The 15,448-nt window shown below is 41.7% G+C and overlaps 1 protein-coding gene across 1 annotated transcript in view; it reads left to right on the top strand.

Annotated features, from left to right (window-relative positions):
* Positions 1–10,902: 10,902 nt before the first annotated feature.
* ASPM (assembly factor for spindle microtubules) overlaps positions 10,903–15,448 on the top strand; it is a 31,425-nt gene continuing 26,879 nt past the window's right edge. Inside the window, exons 1-4 of the mRNA XM_048498721.1 lie at positions 10,903–11,362; positions 11,915–12,058; positions 12,640–13,912; positions 14,659–14,757. Coding sequence (XP_048354678.1) covers positions 11,039–11,362; positions 11,915–12,058; positions 12,640–13,912; positions 14,659–14,757 — 1,840 coding nt within the window. The 5' untranslated portion in view covers positions 10,903–11,038. The remainder of the gene's footprint in view (positions 11,363–11,914; positions 12,059–12,639; positions 13,913–14,658; positions 14,758–15,448) is intronic.

The raw sequence follows: 15,448 nt of genomic DNA, 5'->3' as shown, positions 1-15,448 counted from the left end.
TGGCTGAATCTATTTCCACACTCTGAGCATTCAAAAAGTCTCTCCCTTGTGTGCATTCTCTGGTGCACAAGGAGCTTTGATTTAGAACTGAAGAACTTTCTGCATTGAAAGCATTCATGTGCCCTCAGTATACTTTGCTTTGGAATACATACATTACCCTTTCTTCTACTCGAGAAAGTCATTCCCTTTTCTAAGCAGATTAACGGCTTCATTCCTGAATGAATCCCTTGATGTTGAAAATGATATGAATTTTGTGAGAAGCTCTTGCCAAAGTCAGTAGTTATAAGGTTTCTCTCCTTGAAGGTGTTATATGATGCCTCAGGAGCTCTACTCTGCAAAGAAAAGGCTTGCCACACTCCAAGTATTGAGGTGTCTTCTTTCCACTGTGCATTTGCAAATGGATTTCATATTGGCTTTGATCTGAGAAGTTCATTCCACACTCTAAGCACTTATATGCTTCTTCTACTGTGTGGATTAGTTCACGGAAATCCTGACCTTGGTGAGAAATGGGTTGATTGATCTTTTTGGCCATGTGACTTCCTTGCTGTGTCTTAGATCTGCCTTGATTTCTGTCACTTTCTTTCAGATCATCATTCTTCACTTTATCAGGCAATAGCTGATCCACTTTCTCATCCCCCTCATTCCGCCATCCCCTGCTGAGTGAATCCTCTGATGTGAAGAAAGGGCTGATATCCGTCTGTAGGTCTTTCTGCACTTCATGCAATCAATACAGTTTCTCTTCTGAGGGTATTTGCCTCTCAGCAACAACTGTTATGTTCTTACTGAATGTCTTTCCAAAGACTACACTTGCATTTTCTTTTTTCTCAAGTGGGCTCTCTGGTTAGCATGGAAGCCTTTGTCCCTTCTTGTTTTGGTTGATCTTATTTCTTGGATTGGGATTTCTCTTCCTTGGAACCAGCTTATCCCTTGTCTTTTTTGCATGGCCATCCTTGAACTTTCCTTCAGAATCGTCATCCTTTTTCTGCAGAGAACCAGTGGAATCCCCCAACTGTCTCTTCTATGTGTGTTGCAGCTAGCTCATCTGACAAGGAAACACTCTCTTGAGATCTTCTTCAGAAACTCTCACCTTTCTTCAGATGTAAGGCCTTTGTCTGTCTGCACCAGTCTATTACAGATCTTGCTCCCAGAGAAGCCACGCTCCCGTAGTTCTCAATCATGACGCCCTCGTAGTGAACTCTTTGGTCAGGATCCAGCAATGCCCAACCTGCCTCTGTGAAATACACGTCCACCTCCCCAAATGTAACCAAAGACTGGACTGGAAGTGCAGAAGCTGTTTCCACACTTCTGCAGAGTACGGCTCAACATTGTCTCTTCCCTGCCATGTGAGACAGCATCTGGGGTATGATCCTGGGCCAGGGCCAGCTCCCCTTCCTCCCACAAAGATTCTTCCATCTGAGAGGACTTTGCTTCCATCTTCACAAATGAACTCCACATCTGTTCTACTTGACTCTTCTCTGCCTGACTCAGGAGGAAACCCTCAGCCAGGGCCACTACTTGGGAACTACTCTCTGGCCCACATCCTCTGACCCAGCACTGCATTTCCTTGAGCAGGATGGTCAGGAACTGCTCCAAGATCACCAGGTCTAGGATCTGCTTCTTGGAGTTCCTCTGTAGCTTCAGCCAGTGGTTGCAGAATCCATGGAACTGGCTGCAGACCTCACGGGCCCATCAGCATCACAGTAGCAGAACTGATGGGAGCATCAGGAAAGTACTTCTGAGTTCAGAGGCTCCTGATCTCAGGTCTCTGGCACAGCTCTCTTCCATGATTTGTCACCACACCCAGCTTGGATGGCACAAAGGTCTTTCCTTGTTTTGTCACATCCTGGCCTTCTGGGTCCTGCTTTTCCATCTCCTTCGCCTTCTATTGGGTCACTTCTGACTGTTTCTTCCGTTGTAAAGAGGATTAGGAATCAATCAATTCTCCTTGGGCTTCATCTCACAAAGATGCCCTGTACAGGAATTGTGATCCTACATTACAATTAAATACAGTAATAGCATCTGGAATTTTTTTAAAAAACCCAGATTATTGCCTTTGTAACAATAAGCACTTTCATTTGTGCATTTCTTATATAGACTCTCCAGAACATACTAGACCAAAAAGAAACTTCAAGATATTTAAACTGGGTAATCTGTTCAATAAAATTATCATTAACAGGCCAAATATATCTCTGTTGACATGAGGACCTAGAGAACTACATCACATTAGATTTGCTATAATTAATAGTTGGGCCCTCAGAACAGCAGTACTCTGTGAAAGAGCTCAGAAGTTGGAAAAGACCTGCTGGGGTTCTAGAAAGTAGGAATGTGTTTGTCAACATACAGAAAGCTTGAAATAGGAGTTTGTGCCAATTCAGGAGGATGGCATTGTTGGTTATTTAATCTGCGGGCCATGTCATCATTATAGAGGTTAAGCAGATTGGGAGCTTTAAACTCGCCTGTCTTACTCCCTTCTGTAAAGAAAAGGAATTGGACAGGTGCCCTGCAGAACTACAGTGAACCTGGCAGCAGAGGGTTCATAAAATCTTTTCATTAACCACTGTATGATACTGGCCATTTGTGCATGCACTATTTACCCAGCGACTGTTTGCTTTACAGTGGGTTTTTCCCACATTTTTTTTGTTTACACAGGGATTCTCCCCTATGAAGTGTCCTAAGCTGAGCCGAGCCACCATTTTGCCTGCCTGCCACTTCCTTGTTCTTTCTGCCCCCCCCCCCCTGCTGTGTTTGGTCTAGCATTAGTTTGCTAGACCATGTAATTTCACATCAGTTTAAAGGGTCTATTGCTCCCTTCAGCATTAAAATAAAAAAGTCATTTCAATCGTTCCATATTGGTGGCCTGAAGAGTGGGAGAAACGGCTGTGGTATGGGTGGAGGAAGGTAGGGAGGAGTGAGAAACCCCTAGGAAAGCTTAAGGCACAGTGATATCTTTTGCTTTCCCTGTGAAGGGAGAGAAGTTGCACTTTAACAGGTTTAGGATTTTCTGTGGATTTTCTGATCTGAGACCACGATGAATTCCGAAGGACCGGGGATGGGGGGCACAGATTGTATGCATAACCATCAATCAAACCTGAAAGGAATGTACTCTCAGTGCTAGGGAGACCATAAATGTGCAAATGGTCACTAATTTCCAGGTGTCTTAGGTAAATTTTTCTGCTTTAAAGAACAGATATGACATTCTGTGTGCATTCTGTGTTTTAACTCATGTAATTTACTGATGTATTGTTTAGGATGAATTCACAGTCAAGTTTTGAACTTTATTCTTTTATGGTTCGTGTTAGCAGCAGCAAGCCTTTATTGGCATAGATTATGGTTCATGTTTAAGTTTAAGAATTCTAATTATAGAACTGGCAGATAAGTACTGGGCAGTTTTTTGATGGCTGTTTGAATTTGGATGGATCCTTAAACAGGTGCAACAAAGAATTGAGTCCCAGTGAGCTGAAAGATATTTCACCTTAACCGGTCTCTAAGTATACCAAAGATGCCTGTTAGCTGTTGAATGCAGGCACATGTGGTCAGAGCTCTGCCTCACCTATCGAAAAGTTTTAAAAAATTAAATAATGTCCAGGGATGGCATTGCCCGCTGTCCTGGATTCTGTCGCAGCCGCTGTAAGCCCCCCCCCCCCCACACGCCAGCTGCAGTCACCCAAATAAAGGCAAGGCTGAGCTCGTGGCTGCCACACCACTTACTATCACTTCTCTTTGTAATTAGTTGAGTTCCTGAAAACCCCCTCCAGGGCTTCCATTGACCCGTGGGCTGTCAGTTGAACCTTATTGGCCACTTCACCCATGAACCTGCCTTTCTTTTTAAGCTAGGGAGGCTCCTGGATCTCCTGCCACCAAAGAAAAGGCAAGTGGGGAGGCCAGTCTCAGGCAGAAAAGCTGAGAGCCTCCCTGAGGAGAAACAGGTTCATTGGCAAAGGGCACAGTCAGGGGCCGATAAGACCCAACTGACATCCCCTTGGGCCAATCGCAGCCCAGGAGGGTGGTTTTGAGTAGTAAAGCACCAGGAAAACTATCAGTCTGCCTCCCCATCAGCCATTGACCTCACTGTATATCACTGGTTGAATGGTGAAAACACAGAATTTATTGCAAGGTTTGTACAATATCAGGATTTAAGACAGCTTCAGGTTTGTCTGGATGAGAAGCTTATAATTCTGTTTGTGAAAGGAAGAGTAGGACTAGATATTCACAGAATGGCATCACTGACCTGTAAGCATGACAGATTGGAAGACTAGTATTATGCCAGTACATTTCCCATCCATTAAAATGTTAGATATTTATAACCTCTGATTTTGATGCTGTTGAAAATAAATGACACTGTCCCTTCTTCCAAAGTAAAGGTGTTAATTAGAGAAAGGGCACATGAGTAGAAAATTGCTCATTTTTATTGCTTGTAATAACACTAGGTCTACTTTCTGCTTACACATTTGATGCTAAGCTATAGCCAACTACTATGCTTAACTCTGCAATATATTTGTTCAGAAAAGTTTTCAGATCAGAAATTGCAACTTGGCCTTTTAAAATAAATTTATGTTGCTTAGAACTCGAGGCATTAAAATATTTGTAATATTCGAGCTTCTTTTCCATTTTGATTGCATTTTTATATTGCATATGCCAGGGTTGGGAATGTTATGAAGTGTTTCTCAAAAATTTGTCACCCATATTTCTCCTAATCTGACCTTATCAACTGAACTCCATTAGGTAGTGGTGCTTGTAGATGTATAGATTTACTTTGTTTACACCCTGCCTTTCTCCCCAATGGGGAACCAAAGCTGCTTACATCCTTCTCCTTTATTCTGCTTTATTTTATTCTCACTGTAACTCTGGCAAGTAGGTTAGGTTATGTGAAATGACTGGTCCAAAGTCACGCAGCAAGCTTCCTTGGTAGAGCAGGGTTACCCCTGGGTCTCCCAGATCCTAGTCTGACATTGTTACCACTTATACCCTACTGGCTCTCAGTGACATATTTGTCAGTTCAGGAGAGCAGAAATCTGAAGATATGGCTACTGCCAAATCTGATTTATACATGCTGTGATGTACTAGATACTTGCAATACAAACAGGTGCAGGCTGCTCCACATGACTTTGTTCACCATGCTTCACCAAAATTTCATGGCAAACCAAATGATGGAAAGTGTGTGGTGATATACTACTGTGCCTGTGTGGTGATACACTATTACCTTTGGGAGGAAGGTTAGCAAAACACCATGAAAGAATTATTCTGCGGCTGGTTTGTGTTGATTACACCTTACAATGACTTTCCGTTCGTGAAAATGCAATTTATTGGAGAACGAGCTGAAAGGAGTAAAAGTAAATGACATTGCTGTATTGAGCATTGTGTGTGTGTGTGTGTGTGTGTGTGTGTGATAATTGAACTGCTAAGCAGTATTAGAGAATTGAACTGGGTGACAAGGCTCTGGTATGGCAAGGCTCCTTTGTATAAAATGAAAATAGGATGAGTAAAAAATTAGTAATGGAATAAGAAACCCAGGACTTCATGCTGAAATTGAAAATACACATCCTCATAGTTCCATTTTGCCTTCTATCGGGAACCTGAGTTAAACAGATGCTATAACAGGGGTACACAAGTTTTGTCACTCATAAGGATCACTTTAATCTTATTTTGCTCACTTGAGAGCTGTATTGGTTATGAAAAATATTTTAAACCATTCTTTAAACCTCCTTTGCATCCCTTAATACATGTTTTTCATCACACTATGAATAATTCTGGGTTCCTTTTGGTGATATCCCCTGCCTCTCTTTCTCAATTTCATAGTATCCTCTCTCCTTAAAGGATATTATACTCTTGGTATCACAGACTGGTCTCTCTTCTTTCGTTATGCATGTCATACTGCTTTTATTGTACATTACAGGTGCCTTGGTATCCTATTAGTTTTTTCTTTAACCTATATAGAGTTTCATTCTTCTGTTGCAGCTTGTTCAGTAGCCCCATATGTGGTGCCCTTTAATCTTTACCCACCCTACAGGTCTCTGCACTCCCATTATTTCCCCTTTTCCTTCACACTTTTCTTTGCAGTGTGTGGGGGTGGGATTCAGTCCCTGTTTCCAGCTCTTTCCTGAATTTGATGAAAACAGCCAGCAAGGCTTTCACTCTGTAGCAGTTCATATGCTAAGGGAGTCTCGGGTGCAGGCAGGTCATGTGTCACAGCAGGTTGTGTTCAACGAGATGGAAAAACAAATGCCAGCTCCTCAACAGGCCTCTGAATCCAAATGAGAGAGGAGCCCTGCAGGCTGAGTTATGAAGGAACAACCATAAGCCCAATCCACAGCCTGAAGTGGCTAGGGGTGGTGCCGTTGCTGTGCTACACCACTGGAAAGCCCTCTGTAGGGCTAATGGATTTACACTACCCCAAAGGGTGGTAGGAGTCCAAGCCCAAGGCTGTGACATAACTGCCTGAAAAGCAAAGGTGGAAGCTGACTAACATTGGCTCCACCCCCAAGAACACTCCAGCCTGTTCTCACCCTGGACTGGCATCCAATTGATGCCAGCACAGCTCTGTGGTGGCCCCAACTTTCACTACCATGGAACTGAGGGTCGGCGGTTCCTAGCGTCTTTGCTCCCTCCACCAGCATGGGTGCCCCTTGCACTGGCAGAGGGAGCAAATGCATCGGCGGAGCCATGCACTAGCTCCACAACTACATCTCAAAAGGACTGACTTTTTAATAAAGATAGTAGAAAGTCTACAAACAGTGGGTGTTTGGAATTCTCTTTGAGGTGCACAGATAGACAGAAGATAAGCAATAGGGCCATGGTGGTGGTGACGCTCAGCTTACTCTATAGTTTATAGATATGGTTATCCTATTAACGTCTCAAGTTGCTTGACTTGCTCCATAACATTTAATTTGTATTTTGTATTGCTCCTTTTCTTCTTAATCAAACTAGCGTTGCAACAGTGTTCAGTACTTTTGTTCTCTCATGTAAGTGGTATCTTGCTACGGTCTGCAGATGTTGATATTTTAAATTGTCTCAGTTGATGATTTCACAACCCCCCCCCTTTCCGGATGTCCTAAAACTGCAATAGTAAATCTGTGAACATAGGCTTCTGAAGCTTTTTCTGAATTACTTTGGTGTGTATACAGAATGTGTAAAGTTGGTTTGCCTTAATCTTTTGTGCTGTACAGGAGACTGAACAGGTTTGGCTGTACAATGAATAGATCTAATGGTTGGTTGTGGTGGGTTTTCCAGGCTGTGTGGCCGTAGTCTGGTAGATCTTGTTCCTAACGTTTCACCTGCATCTGTGGCTGGCATCTTCAGAGTTGTATCACAGAAAGAAGTCTGGTGAATGCAAATCCTGTTTCTGTAAAATCCAAATTCACCAATACTGCTGCTTCTGCAGGGAATGCAAATGCGACTACAAATGTAAATGAACTGATAACCCCACCTGCAAAAAATGCATTCAACCACACCTTTGCATAGCAAGTTCCACCCAAATGCTTACTGATTGGTTCCCCACCCTAGGACATGGACAACATATGCCCACTAAACTTTCCCTTCTCACTAGACACAGTGTGTAACAGACTTCTCTCTGTGATGCCAGCCAGCCTCTGAAGATGCCAGCCACAGATGCAGGCGAAACTTTAGGAACAAGATCCACCAGACCACGGCCACACAGCCTGGAAAACCCACCACAAACAGTTGAATCCGACCGTGAAAGCCTTCAACAATACATTGAACAGGTCTAATGGTTGTTTGCATATCTGATTTCAAATTGACTGAAACATTTGTACAACTATTTGTTATATTCATATGAAGTACTTTTTAAATTAAATTTGGAAAAACATCCAGCTGAAGTTACTCCATGAACATCTAACGCTTCCTATAAAATTATGGAACTTGGTAGATTATTGAGAATGTGAATGAAGAATTGTAAATGCTTTCAACTCAGGAACCATAATATCTTAATAGACTTGGGCCCAGGAATATCTTAAACGGTCCAAAAGAAAGTGGGTGAGGTTGGGAAGGAAGAAAGCCTGACCAGAATACACCACCATTAAGACCAGGATTGCTTTTCTATTTTTTTCAGTAGTGTATACTGAATAAAATCTTATTGGCTACTAAATTTTGCACAGTCTTCTTAACTGAACCAAAAGTCTTTTTTTTGTTCTTCAGTTTTTCTCAGTCATAGTCCTAGCTAATATAAAAAGATTCCATTCTCTAGCATAGTGTTTTCCTATTCATAATAATCTTTCCGTAGAGGTGGTTTCTATGAAGTTCTTTTTAATGCATCTAACAAACACGGTGATTATCTGTTTTTTTGCCAATAACATTGCCATCTCCATTCTAAATTTTGAAAACAAAACCCCACACACATTGTTTACTTCTGCAGCCTACATTAATCTGGCAGGGATATACCACTAGTGATATTTGTTAGGAAAAAACTTTGTGGAGTGCAGACTAATGTAAAATATTCACATAAATCCCTTTAAATGTCTCTTTATATGTAAAGTCATTATACATAAATCTGTATTCTTGCTCAGTTGTTTTCGACCTAGCTTTTTCTCCATATATTCCCCATTAAAACTTATTTAGTCTAGGAAGGAATCCCTAAGCTTTTATTGGAAAATTATTCCTGATTTTATCTTGAATTACACAAAAATATCCACTGCAAAGGATTTATAAACTTTTATTTGACCTTTTCAGGACATCTTACAACTGAGGTAATTTCATTTGTAATGTGTACTTTTCATAGTGCTGAATCATGTGACACCTTATATGGAATTCAAGTAAAGCAAGATAATTTGAAAGTAACTGAAATGCTCGTGATTCTCTGACATTATAGTAATGTGCAAATTTGAACACATATGAGTTGCAAAGCGAATCACGAAATTGGCAGGGGCAAATGGGAAACAGATTGGTCTCTGGAGTGCTGTTCATATTGCCTTTGCAAAAGTGTTGTTTAATGTTGCTTTTTCACACATTTCATGACCATTTCTTAATATTTCTGTCTAGGGCTGACCTATGGTTCAAATGAATTTATATGAGTGATTTTCACATTTCCTAATGTGTACATATTGTACAAGTTTTAAAACAATTATTTTGTAGTTAGGATGAGTTCAATCCAGCCCAGTCTTGGAACATGTGAAATAACACATGAATGCTGCTGGAGTTTGATGGCTGATGCATTTTCCCTCTTCCAATTAGTAATACTTCTCAGTTTGACTTCTATTGATTTTTACATCATCCAGTTAATCTCCAGCTTTATTAAGTGTCCTTTTCTGCCCCTTGTCTCACAAGGGACCTTTGTAATGGTTATATTGAATCAAACATTATTGCAAAAAATACTTTCAACTTTGCCATCTTTGGATCTATGCAATAGTAATACTCAGGTTGAGGCTAATGATATGTGCTCTATCTACATCAATCTACCCTTGAAGTCAGCCAAGAGATTCCAGATAGTACAACATGTTGCAGCCCCACTTAGGAAAAAAAGAAGAAAAAAATGCACAGATAAGATGGGCAATACCTGGCTTGACAACAGTACATATGAAAGGCATCTGGCTTAGTGACCCATAAGCTGAACATGAGTCAATAGTGTGATGTGGCAGCTAAGAAAGCCAATGCAATTCTGGGCTACATCAATAGGAGTATAGCGTCTACACATCAAGGGAAGTAATAGTACCAAAATGGTAAAAGGTCTAGAATCCATGCCCCAGTAAGAGAGAATTAAGGAGCTGGGTACATTTGGTTTGGAAAGAGAAGGCTAAGGGGTGAGATGATAGCCATGTCACGTTGAAGAGGGAGCAATGTTGTTTTCTGCTGCCCCAGAGACTAGGACAAGGATGAAATGATGACAAAAGAATTCCACCTAAACATTATATGATAAGTGCTGTTCAACATCAGAGGGTGGTGGAGTCTTCTTTAGAGTATTTTAAACAGAGACTGGATGACCATCTGTTGGAAGTGCTTTGATTGTGTGTTCCTGCATGGCAGTAGGTTGGACTGGATGGCCCTTGTGGTTTCTTCCAGCTCTATGATCCTATCAGGAGCTGGATGGGACATGTACATTACTGCTATGCTGCAGTCACTCCACTGGCTACTTGTGAGCTAATGGGTTAAATTAAAGGGACCATCACATACATTACTGCTATGCTGCAGTCACTCCGCTGGCTACTTGTTAAATTAAAGGGACCATCACATACAAAGGTCCTGCATGGTCTTCCTCATTCTATACATGTCCTATCAGATGCTAGCACATAAATCAGGCTCTTGAGCTTGGGATGTTATAGATTTCTACAGAACTTCCATTACCTGGAAGACTTCTCCAGATTGTACAGGGACCTACCTTACCTTTTGTTTCTATATTTTCTACTTAAGCCTAGTCCTGACAGACTAATCTGTCATATCTAGAAACATTGTTCTCTTTCTCCACCTTCGCTTGTTGACTTTTTTGGTACTGGTACCAAATATCCACCCTAGGATTCTGGGAACCTTGATAGCCTGTGACGTTTTGAAGTAGCGCCAGTAAAAGCTTTACTCGGTAGCGCTGGTTCTACTCGAGAAAATATTGTGCAATACCTCCCATACATTTTCGCCACACGAGTTACCTCGCAATCAGAGCACAAAGTATGTCATGCAGCAAGCGTATGTTTTTTATACGAAAAATATCACTTACTCGCGTATACATATCAAGCTTTGCTCCAATTAGTTCTCTAATGTGTTTTCAGCCCATGTATACGTTTAAATGAAGCCCCGGTTTGTGATTGGAGGGTGGGATGAGTAGAAGAAGGAGGAGCGGAACGGAAGGAACGATAAGCTTAAGCGCCATTGGTTAGATCGCCGCTATCAGTGGGTGGGGCCTGGAAAGGGAGAGGATTGGCCGCGTGTGTGCAGGTTCTGCGTCCGGATTGGCTGCGGGTCCGCTTTTGAATGGTGTCGCGGCGGTTTAGTATTGTGAAGGCTTCTTTCTGCCTGTGGGACGCGTGTCTTGACAGTGAGTGACCTGGGGCGAGCCCGGCGAGGTACTGGAGTGCTCCTTGACGGGCTGAGGAAAGGCTCCATGTCTGTGGAGAGGCTACATGCCGAAGCTACGTGGGATCTGAGCCCTTCCGGGCGGCGGCGGCGGCGGCGGAGGCGGCGCTGGGCATTGGGGGCAGGCGAGATGGAAGACGACGGCGGCGGCGATCCCGACACCGCGGTGCTGACTCTCAGCCACTTCTCCCGGCCCCCCTTCCTTAGCTTCGGCACGGTCGGCGTCGGGACGTCGCGCACTCGCCGCTTGGCTCTGGAGAACCCCAACGCCGAGCCCATTCTGGTGGCCGTGTGGCGCCCTCCGCCCGCCTCGAAAGGCTTCGCGGTGGAGCAGCTCAGGTGTCTCATTCAGGTACGGGATGGGGCAGCTTCTTGACATTTGGGCAGAAGGGATGGGTTTATGTTGTCGCTATAAATGGGTGTATTGTTTTGTGGGTAGAAGAGTTTGGATTTATACCCCGCCTTTCTCTCCTGCAAGGAGACTCAAGACGGCTTACAAATTTCTTTCCCTGCAACAGACACCTTGTGAAGTAGGTGGGGCTGAGAGTTTGGAGGAAACTATGACTAGCCAGCAGGCTTCATGTGTAGGAGCGGGAAACAAACCCAGTTCACCAGATAAGAATCCGTCGCTCATGTGAAGTTGGAAATCAAACCTGGTTCTCCAGATTAGAGTCTACCACTCTTAACCACTAGACCAGGGGTAGGGAACCTGCGGCTCTCCAGATGTTCAGGAACTACAATTCCCATCAGCCCCTACCAGCATGGCCAATTGGCCATGCTGATAGAGGCTGATGGGAATTGTAGTTCCTGAACATCTGGAGAGCCGCAGGTTCCCTACCCCTGCACTAGACCATGCTGGCCAAGTCACAGTGCATGTACTTACTCCTTCTCTTTCTCATTGCAGCCTAGAGAGAGGGTATTCATTTCGATAGTATGGATGCCACTGGAAGAGGGCAGAGTCCGGGAACTCATAACATTTGTTGTGAACGGTGTGGTTAAGCATCAGGCAGTTTTGCTGGGCAGCGCTGAACAACCTGTCAAGAAAAAGGTGAGCCAAATAATAAAAATGTGGGTTTTTTGAACTTGTGTCTTGCCTTTTGATATTGCATGTTCTGTTCACAGTGAAGCTTGGCTTATGCTTGCAGATTGTTCATTGGGTTGTGTATTAGTTCTGTATTACCTGGAAAAAGTGCTTTCTCTAAACTATTAATAGGATGGCTTTAGCAGTAAATGTGTAGGAACCCAAGCTCTTAAATGCTATTTAGTTAGGATTTGAGAATGACACACTGTATTGAATATTCCCAAAGATCTTGCTCCTGTCCTATTAATTCCCTGATGTACTTCCCTTGTTCATAACCTTACTAGAAATTTTGATTTTTCAAAATGTGCGGTGAGTAAATTAATACTGAGTACTGGCTCTTTGTGTTTATTGAGACTGATTGCATTCTGCACTATTTACCGAGTCAGGTTGTGTCAGTGTTCTGGCTCCAAGAATTGCAAAAATATTTATCAGTGTGGCAGTTATACACAACAGGCTATTTGTATATCTTAAGAGAGAGTAAGTACTAAAAAAACTGTTCAGGAATGTTTATATACACACAGTAATTGTTTTGTCTTTGCCATTTTTAGAGAAGTCTTTGGGAGTCAATTAAAAAGAGATCTACAGCACAGCAACCACAGTATAAGAAAAGACAGTCCAGGATTAAAAATGTAAACAAAACGTTTCAAGTATCTGAAAAAACAAATAGTGTTAGAAGTCCTCTCCAGTGCTGTGAAAACTTGGAAGAGAGCAGATGTAGCGCTTCACCTGAAGGAGATTCGCTTATTTTAGAAAATAAAATGCCTCTATCTCCTATTAGTCCCACTCTGCAAGAAAACCGAAATGTCACTTGCACCCCCCTATCAATGAGATCAACTGTATATTCAATTCTTGAGAAAGTTGATGATGATGTTTTACCAAAGGCTATAAAAGAGACCTTTACCATTATGCCAATGAAGACAAAATTGGAAAGCGCACACATTGTTCAGCCTATAGAAGCACAGAATTCAAATACAAATTCATGTGACACCCCAGAGCAGCTGAAAAGACTGCATATTACTTCAGATCACAAGAGAATTTTAAGCCCGGATTCCTTGCCCTCACTGGGAGTGGGTGCGCTAATTCTTTCACCTGATCAGTTTTTAAAGGAGAACCAAATAGCGGTTGAGCCAGTTTTACAAGTATGTGAACCTGTGTTGCCATCAGACTTGGAGCCTGGTGTGTCAGAGTATTTTCCCCCCAAAAAGGAGAAAAAAGTGTTGCAAACTGTAACTTTTTCTGCAGAACCTCAATTTCAACACAAAGCCTTTAATGTCACACGTAATAGAGAATTATCAGTGTTTCACTATGAAAACTGTGAGCAGCATCTCAGTTTTCCTGCTCACACAGCCAAACATCAGGTGTGTCAGTTCCAGAAGCAAGAACCTCTCAAACGGCCTCTGCTTTCCAGTACTGTTATCAAGAGTAAGCAAGGTCCTCTTGAAGGAAAAGGACCACAGATGCTGAAATCAAAGTCTAGAAAATGCCTTTCTAATGCAATACAACAGTGTGTGGATAAAGTTCCTGAAAGCAGAAAAATAGAAAGACTGCCCAACCTCCCTGTTATAGAATCCTTGACTTGTGTTGTTAGTAGTGACAAAGTCGAAAAAGCGTCACTGTGTTCAGAATCATCTTCACATAATCGAAAAAGAAAAAGCGGAGAATTTTTGGAAGAGATTAATAGCGGAAGTAAAAAATATATGGGTAACGTTGACACCAAAAAACTCTCGATGTCCTGTGAGTTAAATGAGAAGCCAACAGATTTGAAAACATCAGGTCCAAAATCTGCCAACAGAGAGAAACAAAGTCAGAAAAAGCGAGTTGGTAATTTAATTTTTTCTTTATTTTTTATAAATATGCTAATTTAAAGGAATGCAGTCTGCATATTACCAGAATTTAGTATGTGACACCTAAAACATAGCATTCAAAGCAACACTGTAGTGCCCTTATTTTTGGCACTTTATTTAATAATCCCTGAAGGATTTCAGTTTGGCATCTCTCAGAAGCATTGCTGTCTGAAAACATCAAAAGTTTTTTCAAGTTAAACTCAAATGAAGTGAAATGTGTTGGGTTATAATTATGCACACTTTTTCCTTCTGTGAAAATTCTCTTATGGGATCTGTTCTGTAGCCAATGTTCCTTAACAGAGAAATATCATCCAGGATAATAAGGTGTGATGTTAATGATATTTTTCTGTTTTCATGCAAATCTTGATAACTTCTTGATTAGACTAGCAGGGCTATTACTGATTGCATGAAATCAGGCACTTGTCTACTTGAAACATGTGAACCTAACCCTACTCCTTGAATGGAGGCTGTGTTCATAAGTTGGCCTTAAAAACTCTCGGTTCACTGTCACTTCATGGAGAGCATTTCCAACGTTCTCCATAGTGTTACAGCTGTGCAGAGGGGTGGCATGCTCTCTTCTGGCTTCACACTGGCTATACCTGTGGAGTTTATATGGTGGTGGAATAGGGAATCTTTTTGCTCTGATTAATGGCATGACTGCTGTCCTTCAGAGTTTTTCCGCTGTTCTAGACAATAATGTTTGGTTTTTGTTGCAATTTTCAGGTTTCTTATCTCAGAAATCCAGGAGTGCTAGAAAAACCTCTAAAAAGATGGTTCCAGTTGCACAGTCTCAGCTGACCTTCCTTAAACCATTCAAAACAGGTAAAAAAACACATTCCTGTTCAAGGAAAACAAAAACTTCTTCCTAGTAGAAGGAAGTAGTAAAAATTTATTCTCTGAATGGTGTAAAATGTGCAGAAATGTTTAAATCAGCTTTTAGGTTGGTTTTGCCGATTTCAAACAAATCAACATATAAAGAAATGGAGGAGAGCAATTTAAGCTGCATAGGGTTCCCATTGGAGAGAAAGTAGGGTAAAATGAACTATGTAAAAATAAATGTATGTTTGGTTTATTATAGTTAAAAGTTCATTTAACGTATGACAAATATATTTGTAAGAACTGACGCAGCAATATGCATCTGAGGTATCTAAGCATGTCCTGGGTTATATCATTTGGAATAATAGGAAAAAATAAGAGTTAAAAATAGGAATGGTGAAAATTGTAGTAAGCAAATGAAGTTTTTGTCATAAGGACATGGAATTAATATCTTCTCTGTATGGGCAGTGTTATCCAGAAATAATAATAAAAACTGCAATAATTGCTTGTCATTATAGTAGTGGTTAATTCCACTATCCTTTGAACCTGCATCCAAATCTCCACTTCTAAAAGCCTAACAGACTGCACTAGTAGGAGTTTATCAGAACACTTTGATGATGAGTTATGATAAGAATCACATTGGGAGGGACCTAAGCAATCTGAAACAGATCCTATTTGTGGAACGGATTTTGCCACC

This window comes from Sphaerodactylus townsendi, linkage group LG05 (assembly GCF_021028975.2).
Source record: "Sphaerodactylus townsendi isolate TG3544 linkage group LG05, MPM_Stown_v2.3, whole genome shotgun sequence".
Lineage (NCBI taxonomy): Eukaryota > Metazoa > Chordata > Lepidosauria > Squamata > Sphaerodactylidae > Sphaerodactylus > Sphaerodactylus townsendi.
This window is presented reverse-complemented; position numbering and strand designations above follow the sequence as displayed.